The sequence below is a fragment of the Phaseolus vulgaris genome, chromosome 8, assembly GCF_000499845.2.
Source record: "Phaseolus vulgaris cultivar G19833 chromosome 8, P. vulgaris v2.0, whole genome shotgun sequence".
NCBI classification, from domain to species: domain Eukaryota; kingdom Viridiplantae; phylum Streptophyta; class Magnoliopsida; order Fabales; family Fabaceae; genus Phaseolus; species Phaseolus vulgaris.
This window is the reverse complement of record NC_023752.2, coordinates 24,253,275-24,269,764: the sequence shown is the minus strand read 5'-3', so window position 1 is coordinate 24,269,764 and position 16,490 is coordinate 24,253,275. Positions and strand designations below refer to the sequence as shown.

Sequence of the window (16,490 nt, the reverse complement as noted above, 5' to 3'; positions counted from 1 at the left end):
ACATGGATAACGACATGAATTTTGCAGTACATTTTGATGAGGTGGAGATTGCAGATTTTGAGGTCACAGTTGCAATTTATAATGATCTTGGTTGTCCAAACATGAATCTAATTGGACAAATACAACAATAAATTAAAAAAAAAACACTTAAGCTGTATCAACTAATCATCCTTTGTATCGTTGCTTTTGGATTAAATTTGTTACGCATAGTACATAATACAACAAACTCTATTACCGAGTTCCAACCACAAAAAAAGCGTCGCATACAAGAATTGATGGAGTACTTGGTGCACATTGAACGTTGTCGTAGCATTATTCACATGGGACCAGAAACCTTCTTTCAATTATGTGAACAAATTAAGGAAATTGGACTTGTTAAAGATGCATCTCGATCAATTGTGGAAGAACAAATTGCCAAATTTCTCCTTTCCCCATGATGCGCAAATGTTAACCTAAATTTGGGGCGGGATACAAAACATCCAGAAAAGTATGACCACAATGATGTTGAGCCACCGAGAGGAGGAGGAGGTTAAGCTAGGTTTCCACCTAGTTACGTTTTTCCGAAAATTGGATCTTTTGCTGTAAAACAAGACCCTAGTGCTTATATAAAAAATTTTAGAGCACAAATATTGATATGTAGAGGATCGAATGTGATAAGGTGCAAGATGTTTGCGGGGACTCTGGTAAGCACAACATTGGATTGGTTGAATAATTTGCTAGGGGGATCCATCACCTTTTTAGAGGTATTCACAAAATTGTTTGTTGCTCATTTCGTGGCAAACAAAGAAAACCTTTGGAGATCAAAGACCTTTTTGAGGTTAAGCAAATGAAAAAGGAGTCCATAAAGCAATTTTTATACCGTTTCAACGAGGTAATGGTACAAATTCCACAACCTAATGAAGGAATGTTTGTAGAGGCCTTTATCAGGGAGCTTCGGGGGGGAACCTTTGGTGAATCGTTGGTGCAAAGGAGGCCAAAGGATATGGCAGCCATCAAAATTAGGGCAGCATCTCATATTAAGGCGGAGGAGTTCACAGTCAAAAAGAAAGGGGAAGAAAAGAGGGATGAAGGGGCAAACATGGGAATACGTCATGCTGAGAACAGAGGAGAACCTTTAAAGAGGACTCGAAGGGAGGACAGATGATTGGTAAGTCCTTCTATGGTTTCTGAGTAAATTACAAGGTGGAAGGGCGAAACGAATGGTTCCCATCAAAATTAATAGTATCACGAAAAGATATTGTCAAGGATGTGAATACGCAAATATTGTTATGTTTCCCAGAAAAAATGGATAAAGACATGGGGACCAATAGATATGTGTGGTGTCATTTCATAGAACATATGAACATGACACCGAGAATTTTGTGACTTTGGCAACGCAGATTGATTCTCTGATTAGTCAGGGTTTGTTGCAATTTTCAAAGCTAAGGGAAAAGGAGATTGGGAGAAGCTCGACCAAGATACAAATAAGTAAGATTGATTGAAAGGAAAGGGTCGTGAAGAAGGAAGAGAAAAACATGAGAAACCTATGATGGGAGATCTTCATACCATCGCATGAGGTTTCTCAGAAGGAGTTGTATCTAGTGTAAATCGGAAAAGATATGCATGTTCGGTCATGTACCTAAGCAAAAGTCATGTGAAGGTACCTTCTTTAAATTTGACGGAAGAAGATTTTAGGGATGTTTTCTGATGTGAGTTGATTTTAGGATTGCACATTTTATTGGTTGCTCTTTGTTTAAGATTTTTGAATTAGCAATTTAAGGTGAGAACCCTAAGAAGATCCTCACTAGACACGAACTTAATGAAGTGGTTAAGTAAGTGTGAAGGTTCACTTAGGGCAAAGAGAAAAGACAATTATAAGGTGACAAATGATGCAGCAGAATTAGAGATAAGGAATAAATAAAGTAGAAGAATAAAGTAAAGAAAAATTAAAGAGTAGAAAAGGACATATATGGAATGGAAGGATGGCACAAAGAAAGAAAAAAAGAGGAACAGATGAAGGGAGCATATGGAATAAGAAGGTTGCCACACCACTTGGAGAAGAGAGGACTCCAAGATGAGTGGTGCAAAGAGACGTCACTTGAGATGTTACCCACCCAAGATAAGACCCAAAAATGAGAGCTCAAGAGTCTCACAAAATCACTCTTGCAGAGTTTATTTTCTATATTCAAAATCAAGTGTGAAATACATGAGGCATGCACTCTATTTATAGGAGAGAGTGTCTTGGAGAACAAGATAGAGGGGTAAGGGTGTTATTTGTGAGAAGCCTTCAAGAAGGTAGGTCAAAGAAACCCTAAACCTAGAAGCACTTGTCATGAAAGGTGGGCTTGACACAAGCCCAAATTACTAAGCACAACCTACTCAAATTACTAAGCACAACCTACTCAAATTAATAAGCACACCCTACTCAAAATACTAAGCACGCCTTACTCTAGTTTATTCTTCTATTTAGACCCCTAGAGTGAGCTCAATTTATTTACATAACTTCACTTGTGGAAAGACAAGAAGGAAGAACTTCTGATATTCTGGTTTATATCTGGTTCTTCTTCTGCTGATGCTCTCTCGAGGTTTGGTGGGGCCTGACTTTGTATACTAAGATGACTTATCATAGTGTGAATTGTCGCTTATGTCCTTGGTTATCTCCTTGGTTAATTGGGTTGTATCATTTTCCTTCATGATAATGATCCAGTTGTTATTTCAAAAATAATGAAGAGTTGAAAGGTTCATAGGATATTGGTTGATCAAGGGAGTTCATCAGATGTTCTTTTTTGGGATGCTTTTGTAGGTTTAGGCATTCCAATGGGAACTAGAGCCATTTGACAAAATGTTAGTGGGATTCTCGGGACACCCAATACACGTACATGATTATCAAGAGACACGAACCACGTTTGGTGAAGGTGATCGGGCAAAGACCATTAACATCAGGTACATTGTTGTTAATGTCCCTTCGTCATATAATGTTTTGTTAGGAATACTAATGATAAATAAGTTAGGAGATTTGATGTCTTCAGTACACATAAAAGTAAAATATCATTCTAATGATGGTCTGGTGAGGGTCATCAAAGTTGATCAGAGGGAGGCTAGGAAATGTTATAGGGGGAGTTTGAAAAGCTGAAGATGCATGTATGTTGAAAGGGGAGAAAGAGAGAGTAGGATAGAAGTGGAGTTAGATCCTCAGGATAGTTATGAAGAGGAGCGACCGCATCCAACGAAGGAGGTAAAGATAGTAGTGTTGAAAAAAGGGCGGAGCGTGAGGATTAGGTGTAAATTAAAACCCGGTTTGGAGCAAAGGATAGTCCAATGCTTAAAAGATAACATGTGAGCTTTTGCATGGTCGGTGGAAGACATGCCAGGAATTGATCTTGATGTCATGTGCCATAAACTTTCTATTGACACGAGGGTGAAACTTGTGGTGCAACTAAGAAGGAAGATGGGATATGAAAATAGAAGGGTAGTAATTCAGGAAGTGGAAAAATTAATAGGCGTAGACATGTAAGGGAAATACAATACCTATCATGGTTATCGTATGTAGTTTTGGTAAAGAAAGCTAATGGGAGGTGCAGAATGTGCACAAATTTTACTGATCTAAATAAAGCATGTCCAAAGAACGCATACCCTTTACCGAATATTAATTCTTTGGTAGATGGGGTATCTGAATGTGAGTTGTTGAGTTTCATGGATGCTTATTCAGGTTACAACCAAATAAGGATGCACCCAAGAGACAAGGAGAATATCACTTTCATGGGTGGGTTATCGAACTATTGTTATACGGTAATGTCATTCGGATTAAAAAATGCAGGAGCAATTTATCAGCATTTAATGGATCATATTCTAAGCGAGATGCTAGGGAGAAACACGGAAACATATGTAGATGACATGATGGTGAAATCAAAGGAAGCATGTACACAAGTGGAGGACTTGATGAAGTTGTTTCAAGCCTTGGATAAATACAAATTAAATTTGAATCCAGATAAATGTGTTTTTGGTGTGAAAGCAGACAAGTTTTTGGGTTTCTTGCTGACTTAAAGAGGAATATAGGTGAATTTGGAAAAATGCATGACTACCATAAACAAGAGGAGTCTGGCATTTGTTAAGGAGGGACAACAACTAACATGGAGGTTGGCTTCGCTATCTAGATTTATTCCAAAGGAAGGAGACAAAGCATACCCTTATTTTCAGTATTTAAAAGGCAATAGTAGATTTCAGGGGACGAAGGAGTGCGAAGAAGCGTTTGTGAAGCCAGTCGTGGGAGTGCCAATACACCTGTATATATGTGTGACAGAAAGGGGACAGAAAGGGCGGTCATTACAATTTTAACGTAGGAAGTAGAGAAAGATCAAAGGCCCATTTACTTTGTAAGTAGAACCCTTCAAGGAGCGGATCAAAACCTTTGTTAAGGTGTGTGGAAAGCCCTAAAAAAAGAAAGAATTATGCAAGATGTACATGCAGGGGTTTGTGGTAGCCATATCAGAGAATGATTTCTTTCAACAAAAATTTTATGAGCAAGTTTCTATTGGTTAACCATGAGAGATGATTGTTTGTTTTATGTAATGAAATGTGATAAATGTCAACGACATGCAACTCAGATTAATGCCCTGACTGAACATTTATATTCTCTTGTAACACCTTGCCCTTTCTATAGATGGGGAATTGATATACTTGGTCTGTTTCTGATCTTGGTCAGACAATTCAAATTCATTGTGGTAGCAATTGAATGTTTTACTAAGTGGGTGGAAGTAGTAGAGCTTTTAACAACAATAACAGTTGAATTTTTTTTGAAATTTCTTTTGAAGTCTATAATATGAAAGTTTGATGTATCAAAGGAGTTAATTTCGGACAATGGGACACAATTTATAAGTAAAAAGATGCGAGACATGTGTGAAGAGATGGATATTCATCAGAGTTTTTCATCAGTAGAATATCCTTAAACGAATGGACAAGCAGGGGTTGCAAATAAAGTAATTCTGCAAGGATTAAAAAAGAAGTTAAGGAACCGATACAGTATTACCTATTGAGATAGAAATATCATCTAGAAGGGTAGGAGATTTCGAGGTACAATACAAGAATCGGTAATGGGAAGACTTTTCCATTTGGATACAATAGATGAGTTGAGAGATAAAGCAAGAGTGAGGAAAGTTGCTCTCAAAAGAAGAGTAGAAGCAAATCTGAGAAGTCATAGGAAGAAAAGCCTATTGTCTAAAGACTTTGGACAACGACCTTATACCAAGGACATGAAACGTAGCTAATTTGATATATTCCACTTCAAGAGGTCAATAATAAAAATAATAAAAACTCAATTTGAAGAGTGAAACTCAAAAATGATTAGAGATGACAAACACAAAGATTATCCATAAACTCACGACAAGAAAAAATTAAAGATTTTCAAGAAGGTGGACACTAAAAAGAATTACCTAGAAAATGATTCTAGAATGAATTAAAAAAAATAAAGGATGTTTTTTCTTTAAAACCAAATGATGCAATTTCTCATGCCTCATGCAATTTGGAACCAAAAATCATACCAATTCACACATGCTCAATAGCCATAATATGTTGGCCCATTAAAATTATCAGTTTGCCAACAATTGCTTTAGAAATTAAAGATAAGGCTGATTCTCCTTGCACCCAATCAATTTGAACTAGCACCCAATCATGTTTGCAAAAATATCAAAATACCCTTAATGAAATTTAGGAAAATACAAAAATACCCTTAATGAAATTGAAATTAGGTTAAGGGAGAAATCTGCACCCAATCACAACATCCCTTCATTTTCACGCAGCAGCCACCACCGCCACTGTCACCTTCGTTTTCGCACTCAACACAGCGGGCAATGTCGTCTTGCCATTCTTCCGTTCACATATGTCCTCTGAGGCAGCAGTATCCATTGAGAATGCTGAAAAAAAATATATCACTTAGCTTCCAGATATAGAAATGTATAGTCAAAACATATACTTCCGCATGCTCACATCCGAAACACATTAAACTATTTTGAATATGTACATCTATAATACAAAACTCAATTCTGGATAATGATATTCGTAACATATTTCTCTTCATCCTACACCGTTTTTAAAGAAAAATACAAGGACATAATAAGATTTTAAAAAGGAATTGATTGGATGGAAGAAGTAATTCCCTAAAGATAATTTGCACAGCACTCTGGCAGCCCCAACAAATTAAATCGAAGAAATGTAAATGGCATGGGTCCCGCTAGTAGAATTTTGAATGAAATATACTAGATCTTAATGAACTTCTCCGCACTCCAATTCTCACCAATCAATACATGTTGAAAAGTCAAACCGCGGGTATCCATCAAGTATTTCTCTCTCATATCACTTTTATATGTTTGAGTCAGTGCACACCGATTCTCACGCTTAAGCTTTTCCTACTAAAAAATTATTGAGAAATTGAACCAGGATAAAATAGCCAAATCACGAATTCACCAAATTTGCACCAAGTACAGAAGATTTATATAAAAAAAAAAATCATCAACATATAGTTCTTCAATTTAATCACAGTACAACAGCTGCCAATTCTACACTGTCTTTTTTTTTTAATCAAAACCAGTGAACATTCTGCACCTATTTAATTTTCATTTAGTGAATAAAATGTTTTCAGAGTGCACTTGTGAAATCTGCACCAATAACCACACGTCTGTCAACTCACCTGAAGATCAAAACTTGAATCAACTAAAGTGTTGTCAATTCAAGTACCCCTCTTCACCAATCTACTTGTGTACGTCAACATTCAATTTCAAAATCTCGAATTGAAACTCAGGAAAATTTTGCACCAAGTCTGTACCAAAATAAGAACTGCACCAACTGCAACCAAAATTTTACACAAGTGCAGAAAACCAAATTTCCAATAAACTTTTACCACTTCAGATATTTTTTTTTTACCGAATCAATTCAACAAACACCTTAACTGCAATTTTCAACCAAACACAACTGCTTCAATAAATTCTTTTACCAAAAGCTCCTACTGCTGGGAGAAATGTTTAAACCCATTCCAATTACAAAACAAATTGGTCTGGCCAATTGACCAGATCGCCGGTTGACTTCAAAGTGATTCCTCCTATTTCTGGTGGACTTTGTGCTTCCTCGTGGATGTTAGAAAGCGGCTCCTTTGAAACAGAGGGGATCCTACCTGTTGATTGCACTCTGACGATCAAGTCAATTCAGGGCTTATAGAAACAACAGGTAAGTTAATTGGAGATTGGCCCCATTCCATGTTCAGGGAATCGTCCCGCCTTCCAAGGTCTCGAGTTTGTACGCTCCGTTCTCGAGCACCTCTATTACACGGAATGGGCCATTCCACTTGGGAGACAACTTGTTCTCCAGCTGGTAGGGGTGAGCTTTCCGCATTACCAAGTCGGCGACCTGGAACTGCCGGGGTCTCAACTTGGACTTGTGCTTATACTCCACCCTTCTCTTTGAGGCTTCGGCCTTGATGAACGCTTCCTCCCTGACCTCGTCTAGCAGGTCCACATTTACCCTCCTTTCCTCGTTAGACTCCTCGACCATGAAGTTATGGAAATGAGGTGAACTTTCCTGCATCTCAACGAGAATCATGGCATCCGAACCATACACCAGGCTAAAAGGTGTCTCCTTGGTGGTGGACTGGGAGTGGTATGGTAAGCCCACACAATTCTGGGGACCTCGTCCGCCCAAGTTCCCTTGGCTTTCTTCAGACTTCTCTTTAGGCCCCTCAGCAAGACTCGGTTGGCAAATTCGACCTGCCCATTCGTTTGGGGGTGCTCGACTGATGCGAACACCTGCTTGATACCGAGCTCCGTGCATAGTTTGCTTAGTTGCTGACTTGCGAACTAGGTGCCATTGTCAGGCACTAAACGTTTTGGGATTCCAAAACGAAAAACTATGTTTTTCCACACGAAGTGTTGAACCTTGTGAGTTATGATTTGTGCAACATGCTCGGCCTCTACCCACTTGGTGAAGTACTTGATGGCAACTACGAGGTACTTCATCTGACGAACTGCTAGAGGAAACAGTCCCAGGATGTCAATTCCCCAGGTGTGAAAAGGTCATGGGCTATGGATCGACCGCAATTCCTCTGGGGTGCATGATGCCAGTTGGCGTGCTGTTGGCATGGCTTGCATCATTGTGCGTACCTCGTGCAGTCCTCCTTCATGGTCAGCCAGTAGTACCCCGCTCGAATGGCTTTTGGCGAGAGAAATCGCCCGCCGATGTGACTCCCACATATGCCTTCATGGAGCTCTACCATGATACGCGTGCACTGCTCACCACTCACACAGGACAGGATAGGGTGAGCATAGCCATGTCTAAACAAATTCCCATCAACTAGGGTATACCTACTTGCGTTTTTCTTGACGATCCTGGCTTCCACTAGCTCCAGTGCGAGCTAACCATCAGCCAAGTAGCGTCTATAGAGTGTCATCCAGGTTTCACCCTCATCGACTAGGCACACATGCAATGACTCTCCTCATAATAAGTCGTATGCGCTTATCCTGGGTGCCCTCAACGTTTCATGAGTCAACGACCGGTGACCTCTTATTTCGCCTTCCGAGACGCTCACCTGTTGTGATGGAAACCATAGCCACACACAACCCCATAATAAAGAGGATGAAGACCTAAAAGTTGTTTATTGATTTAATTGCAAATATGGATCTAATTGGGCTTTTGTTTATTTTTGTAGGCCCAATCAAGAGGACAACTCTAGGGTGAAGGAATGTACAAACATATCCAAGAGGCCCTCCAAGTCATCAAAACATAAACTAGAGCTTTGGTCAGAAGAACACAAGAAGACTGAGTTTCTGCTGACTAATCAACATTATTTTTGGGCCAAGCTTTAGCTTAAATAAATTGTATAAAGTTGTTTAGTATTTCATGGGCCATGTATTGGGCCTAGTAGCATAAAATAATTGGACCAAATATTTGGGCCAAGTAGTATAGGTTTTTGAGCTTGTATTTGGCCCAATAGTAAAATAGGACTAGTTAGGGTAACAATTGGGCTTCTTTGAGCCCAATGTAACCCTAAAACGTCTAGGGTATATTGGAGAATGAAAATACCTTGGCATGGAGCACATGAACGTCCACATGGCAACATAGAAGTGGAGAGGATTTAGCATGGAAGGTGTGAGCTAAACATGGAAAGCATGACTCCACATGGCACCTTCTCATTGGAGAGTTTTATTTTGAATTTTCAAATTTTGGCTCCAAAATGTTCAGCCCTCTCTCCTATAAATTGAGTTGTTTGGTTCATGTGTTTTCAGGAATAATGAAGAGTGAATTGCTGCCAAAATTGTGCCAATTTCACTCATTGTCTCCTACCTCCCTAGGATAGACACTTAGTCATCATTTTTTACTTATTCCAAGTGAGATGGCCTCACCACTCACTCTCCACACCTAACATGCACCTCCAAGGAAACAAAAACTCTATGTGAGCTCCTTGTTCATCTTCCTTCATTGATGCTTCTGCCATTCCTCCAAGAAAGCACAAATCGGATGAAGGCATACTCCATCATGTTGGACCTCTTCTGTGCAGCCTGTGGTGGTTCTGGGTGTCTTTAAGGTTTCCTGAATGACTGTCCTCTGCCTGCCCCCTTGCCTGAGCTGGTGAGCTTTGCTAGTAACTCAGCTCAGGCATTCTGTTCTCTAAGAGCGTGTACCAACTCGAACACATCAAAAGCCTCTCTCAAGAGCCTGACATACTCCAAGTATGCGGCCATCTGAGGGTCCTTGGCCTGATACTCACCTATAACCTGCCCAATTATCAATAGTGAGTCACTCTTCACTAACAGACTTCTAGCACCCATTTCCTTGGCTAGCAACATTCCTGCCACCAAGGCCTCATATTCAGCTTGGTTGTTACTAGCTTTGAAGGAGAACCGTAGGGCCTGCTCGATTAGTAACCCATTTGGCCCTTCCAAAATGACGTCAGCCCCACTACCCTGTTGGTTGGAAGACCCGTCCACGGAGAGGACCCACCAGAAATTTGTTTCTTCTTGATGTGCGACCGTCGAGAAGAGTTCTACCACAAAGTCAGCATAAATCTAACCCTTAATAGGTCATCTTGGCTCATACTGTACATCGAATTTGGACAACTCAATCGCCCAACGCACCATCCGCCCTGCCATGTCAGGCTTCTGTAAGACCTTACGAATAGGAAGGTCCGTCATTACAATCACATTGAAACTCTGGAAGTAGTGGTGGAGCCTTCGTGCTGCAAACACTACTGCTAGAGCCGCCTTTTCGATGGCCTGATAGCGTACCTCAAGCCCTTGCAAGACTTTGCTGATAAAGTATATAGGTCTCTACACGTGGTCCTGCTCCTGGATGATGACCGAACTAATCGTCTGCTCCGTAATGGCGAAGTATAGGCGGAGTGGAGTACCTGGCAGCGGCTTGCACAGCACTGGAGGACTGGACAGATATTCTTTCAGCTTGAGGAACGATTCTTCACACTCGTTGGTCCACACAAACCTGTTGTTCCTCTTCAAGCACTGGAAATTGGGATGCCCTTATCCCCTCCTGCCAATACAAACCGGGACAGGGCGGCCATTCGTTCTGTCAATTGTTACACTTCCTTCACCGAGATTGGGCTCCTCACAGCTATAATCGTCGCACACTTCTCGAGGTTCGCCTCTATTCCCCGCTCGGTGAGTAGGAACCCTAAAAACTTCCCTGCCTCTACCCCAAACACGCATTTTTCGGGGTTCAACTTTAACCTATACTTGGTTATTGTGGTGAATAACTCCTCTAGGTCGGCGATGTGCTAGTCCTTCACCTGGGAGGTGACGACCATGTCATCCATATACGCATGCACGTTCCGCCCTATCATAGGGGTGAGTACCCTGTCCATCAACCTCTGATAGGTCGCGTTAGCGTTCTTGAGTCCAAAGGGCATCACCTTCTAACAATAATTGGAGAGTTCTGTCATAAATGTTGTTTTACATTCATCTCTAGGATGCATCCGGATCTGGTTGTATCCAGAGAAGGCATCCAGAAAACTGAGAAGCCTGCATCCTGACGCGTTATCCACTAGGGTGTCGATGCTAGGCAACATATATGAGTCCTTTGGGCAGGCTTTGTTTAGATCTGTGAAGTCGACACACATCTTCCACTTCCCATTGGCCTTCTTGACCAACACTACGTTTGCTAGCCACTCAGGGTATTGGATCTCCCTTATGTGACCAACATTCAACAACTTTTGGGTCTCTTGTCCGATGACGAGTCATCTTTCGTCGTTAAACTTCCTCTGCCTCTGGCGTACAGGTCGGACTTGCGGATCCATGGTGGGACGATGGCATAAGAAATCGGGGTCGATGTCGGGTATGTCTGAGGCAGACCATGTGAAGGCATCCAGATGTCGTGCTATAACCTCGACGATCTGGTCTTGTGTTTCTTGGCCTAGAGACTTGCCGAGTTTGAACTTCTTTCCCCCGATCTCCCTTTCCATCCCCTACAGGCTTGGATCCTCTCTCGAGCCATCTCAGCTCGGGCAACCCCTTCTCCATCTTGAGGATGGTTGGGGACTAAGCACACGCCTCTTTTCGTATTCAGGCTATTCTCATAGCACTTTTTTGTCGCCTTCTGGTCGAACTTGATGGTAATCACTGCTCCCTCGAGGGAAGGCAGCTTTATCTTCATATGCCTTGTCGAGGCCACTGCTCCTATCCTATTTAGGGCAGGTCTGCCTAAAAGGATGTTGTAAGCTGAAGGAGCGTTGACGACGAGGTATCTTATATTGACGGTTTGGGATGTGGCGCCGTCTATGAAAGTTGTCCTCAGCTCCATATGCCCTCTCACCTCCGCCTGGTTTTCAGTGAAACCGTAAAGGAAGCCGTTGTAAGGTCTCAACTGGTCAGGCGACAGCTGCAACTTATTGAAAGTTGACCAGAACATCACATCCTCCGAGCTCCCCTGGTCGACAAGGACTCGGTGCACTCTTCTCCCTACTGTCACCACTAAGATCACCACCAAGTCATTATCATGTAGGATCACATCTTGTAGATCGGCCTTTGTGAAGTAGAGATCGGGCTCAGGGGACTGGTCAGGCTCCCGTGCTTCCACTGCCATTACCTCTTTGGTGTACTTCTTTTGCTGGGAAGTGGTACACCCTCCTCCCAAAAAGCCCCCAGAGATTGTATTGACCTCCCCATGGACTAGTACCTTATGCCCATGATCTCCTGCTGGGGCTACCGACGTCGGGGCTTCCTAATTTTCTTCTAGGTATTCCTTCAGAAAACCATCCTTCACCAACTCATCTAACTGGTTTCCGAGTGCTAAGCAATTGCGCAGGTTGTGGCCAGAGGCTTGGTGGAATTCGGACCAAGTTTCCTTGCTAGGCCCAAATCTTCTGCCAATCTTTGGAGGCGACTTCAGGTTATCGACCATGTTGGGGATAATGATCAGCTCCTTGAGGTTTATTATGAACTTATGCCTGGTGGGCGCACCTTCCTTTGTTCGTGCCCTGGTCTGATGCCTTTTCGGCTCATATGGCGCCTGCCCAGTTGGGGGTTTCTTCTTTGTCGTAGCCTCATGCACCCTCATGGGTTGAGGACGACCAGTTCCCCGAGATCTTGTCGATCCAACGCTTCCACGTTTTTCCGTCACCTCCTCCTCTGCACCGATGTGGGCCACAGCTCAGCGACGGATCTTGCTAAACGTCCTTGGACGAAACCTTATCAGAGAGTCGCTGAAGGGTCCTGATAGCATTCCCCGCCTGAAGGCATGCACTATCATGTCTTCGTCTTTGGTATGCAGCTTTACCACTAGTGCCTCGTATCCATTCAGAAAGTCTTTTAGGGGCTCTCCCTGGTACTGTTTCACATCAAAGAGGTCGAAAGAGATGCGGGGTGTTGCTCGGTTGACAATAAATTGTTTCCTAAACAATGTTGAGAACTGATCGAATGAAGTAATGTGTCCACCGGGGAGACTGATGAACCAATCCAATGTTGTGCTTGAGAATGTTCCCATAAACAGCATGCAGTGCAAAGCGTCAGTTATTCCTGAGATCATCATTTGGATGTGGAAGGCCGTGATGTGGGTCTCAAGGTCTTCGATACCTATAAAGCTGATTTTTGGAGTCATGAAATTGGTGGGTATCACGACATTCATGATCGTTTGGGAGAAAGGCATGGGGCGAGCCCTAACAGGAATGAGCGGGCTTTGTTCGCCTGTTGCGCGCTCCCCCATCCGTTGTAATTCTTTGCGCAGTTCCTCATTGGCCCTGTGCAGTTCTTCGTTGTCTGTTTGTGACGCATCCAAATCGACCTGGAACCGGTTCTGACTGGCTGTCTGCTCGGCCTGAACTTCAGCTAGAATCCTGTCCTGATGGACACATTTGCTGAATGGTGCGAATGGTCTCCATGAGTTGTTGCATGGTGACGTTTTCGCCTTCCTCAAGTGCAGATGTACCTTGTCTTGTATTTCTCATGTTGCTAGATGGCTTTAAACACGATTGAGGATGGGACCTAGTTTTATCAGGCCCCACGGTGGGCGCCAAATATTCTCGTCGGTTGACCTGGTCGCCAGTTGACTTCAAAGGCAAGCGGTGGCTCCTCCTATTTCTGATGGACTTTTTACTTCCTCGTGGATGTTGGAAAGCGGCTCCGTTGAAACAGAGGAGGCCCTACCTATTGATTGCACTCTAACGATCAAATCAGTTCAGGGATTATAGAAACAATAAGTATGTAAGCAGTTTCAGTCTTAGAAACGGTGTACCTTTACCAGGGATCTCAACTTCCTTTTATAGACTGCTTTTAGGTTACCTCATTGTAACAACCCTTCTCTCACCAAAGCCTTATCTCTAGTAATATTAGGTTTGTTGGAGGACATTCTGTTGTTACACAATCTTAGCGCAACAACCGCACAAAATCTTCCTCTTTGGAGTGCAAATCTTAACAGCATGGCCGCTAGGGTACCAACTCATGTACCAGCATTACGGGGCCCATCTGTTACTGTAGGCGCCCTAGTCCTTACGTATCATGCATGTAGCTTTCTCCTGAAAACCCTAACGCTCTTGGGCTTTGGCGTCTTCAGGGGATATTTACTTGTGCTAGACCCAAATGTACTATACACACCACATGCACTTTCTTACTGACTAGGCCTTTCATTTATACACGGGTTTCAAAACACGCATCTCTTGGATCCACTTATGTGGCCCACTATCTCGACCAGACCACCGAGCTGACCTGCTCCACAGGTGCCGATGTCCGATGCCTGATGACGATGCCCGATGTCTGGTCCAGTACACAAGCACATTGAAACATTCAATTATTTCCACAAACAAACTTCGTACCAATTTTATTTCTAGCAGAGATCAACTTTTTTTTTTTTAAACAAACTTCTGTATTTCCAACAACCGAAATGAAATTCCTCTACCGCAAACAACCGAAAATGATATCGCTAGTATCAAACAAATCGTTTAAGAAAACGAGGTCAGTTCTCCGTTCACCTATCTCACCGGAAAACGTAAACTGGCTCCTCTGTTTTCGTGGAAAATGCCATTGCCGTTTACGATTCTCCGTCGCTGAAATTTTTTCATTTCGCACTAGCACCAACAACATGCTTCTATGCTTTAACATTACAAAATTGATTCTAATCATAGATTTCCAAAATCGCTCCAAAAAGAATGAACAAGATGAAGAACACGAATGAAAACGCGGAAATTTACCGTTTCACCGATATAGGTCGCCGGAAAACGCAAACTCCATTCACTAATTCCGTTCATCGAAAACCACAATACCACCGTCTAGAAATTTTCACCAATTTACTTAGATTCAAAACGACAACTGTTTTCGCTCTTCAATTTGCAAAAAGTGAAAGTTGCTAGAAGAGGATTTGATGAATATGAAAAATCCATGAACAACACTTTAGAGGTAAACGAAAACTGAAATTCTGCTTCAACAAACATAATAAACTTCTTCGATTCCCAAATTCATAAAGATATGTTCCAAAATCAACGCCCCAAATTCAAATAAAAAGTCAACAAAAATTGAAGAATTTCATGAAATTTTCCAAACAACTCCAGATTACACCATGAATTTCATTTCTGAACCACGAACTTTAAAGAAAATTGTTAATGATCTAATATCAATTTAAGAACTAAAAAATAAAAAATACTCAAGAGCTCTAATTTATGAAGAAATTTCAAAAAAATTCAAAAAGTTTAACTAATGGAGTTTATCCTAATTTTTGGACTAAACATGACTCTAGACAAAACATCTATGATTATAAAATCAAAATGACTCAATTATAAGAAAATTTCACCAACAAATTTGAAGAAAACTCGAGAAAATTCAAAAAAACACATGCACATGAACACAAGAACACCTAAAGACACATACATGAAAGTTCAAGTAAAAACGATGAATTTGAACCAAACAAAAATACAAAAAATACATCGGTAAAAACATTCAAGACATGAAAAAAAATATGAAAACAACACGAAATTATTGAAAAAGAAATAGAAGAAGATCTTACAACCATGCTTTGAATACCAAATGATGGAAAAATGCTCTTCTTCTAGTAGTGATCTTTGTAATTTCTTCTTTGGATGGATGAGGAGATCTAAGGAGAGGAAGCATTAAGAAACTCAAGAGGAGTTTCCATGGATTGAAGTGGAGTTAGGAATTTGTGAGAGTGATAGGTAAGGTCAACTCACTAGGAAAGAGTCTAGGCTAAGTCTAGGAGACTAACCTAGGGAGAACTTAAACAAGTAGAATGGCCAAAATTAGGCAACATTTCATTATTAATTCCTAGTTGAAAATACATGTACAAGACACTCCTATTTATAGGAAAAATTCTCTAAAAAACTCTCAAATGAGAGTGTAAAAAGTGTCACCACCTTATTAGTGCAAATCCTCTCCATTGAGGAGAAGACATGTGAAGCCTCATGTCTTCCTTCCCTACATTTCTATTTCCATGTTTGGTTCTTCTTCTCCTGAGGCTTTTCTGAGGCTTGGTGGGGTCTGGTCTTGTATGCTGAGATGACTGACCTAGTTGTGAAGTTTTTATTGTGTCCTTGGTCATCTGCTTGTCGAGTTGGGTTGTATCATGCCCCCAAGTTGGATAGAATTTGACCTCTAATTTAGACCTTCTGTAAATAACATAGTTAGTTTGTTCACAAGAAAGATAGATTCATTTCTAGTAGTGGTTTGTGAATCAAACTTATGTCCATGAAGCTTTGGGAGTTCACATGAATGAGTCCTAAATATAGGCCATGTTTGTAGAGAATGTGTTTCTTTTTTAAATCCTCTTAGAAGGTGAAAACCTTTAGGAGGTTTGTGAATATCATCCCAAAACCTCTTTATCAAAGATGTTGAGTATTTAGAATGATTAGTGTACCGACCCGTCCACGGGCGTTGACCAAAGTCAAACATACGGTGGGACCCACCAAGGGGCTCCGGGAAGGAAAGTAAGTGTTAACCACCTTGGGCGTCGTCGGATGTGGGCGTCGCCAGGTGCGGGCATCGACAAGTGTGGGCGTCGCCAAGTTTAAGCGTCTCCCACCT

The 16,490-nt window shown here is 41.5% G+C and overlaps 2 protein-coding genes across 2 annotated transcripts; both read right to left on the bottom strand.

Annotated features, from left to right (window-relative positions):
- Positions 1 to 9,611: 9,611 nt before the first annotated feature.
- On the bottom strand, positions 9,612 to 10,151 carry LOC137824800 (uncharacterized). The gene is made up of 2 exons (XM_068630480.1): positions 10,095 to 10,151; positions 9,612 to 10,025 (listed from the first exon to the last, which is right to left on the bottom strand). The coding sequence occupies exons 1-2, from the start codon at positions 10,149 to 10,151 to the stop codon at positions 9,612 to 9,614; spliced, it is 471 nt and encodes a 156-aa protein (XP_068486581.1).
- Positions 10,152 to 11,382: 1,231 nt separating this feature from the next.
- Positions 11,383 to 12,051, bottom strand: LOC137824799 (uncharacterized). Its single transcript, XM_068630479.1, has one exon. It carries the CDS (start codon positions 12,049 to 12,051, stop codon positions 11,383 to 11,385), a length of 669 nt encoding a protein of 222 aa, XP_068486580.1.
- Positions 12,052 to 16,490: the final 4,439 nt, after the last annotated feature.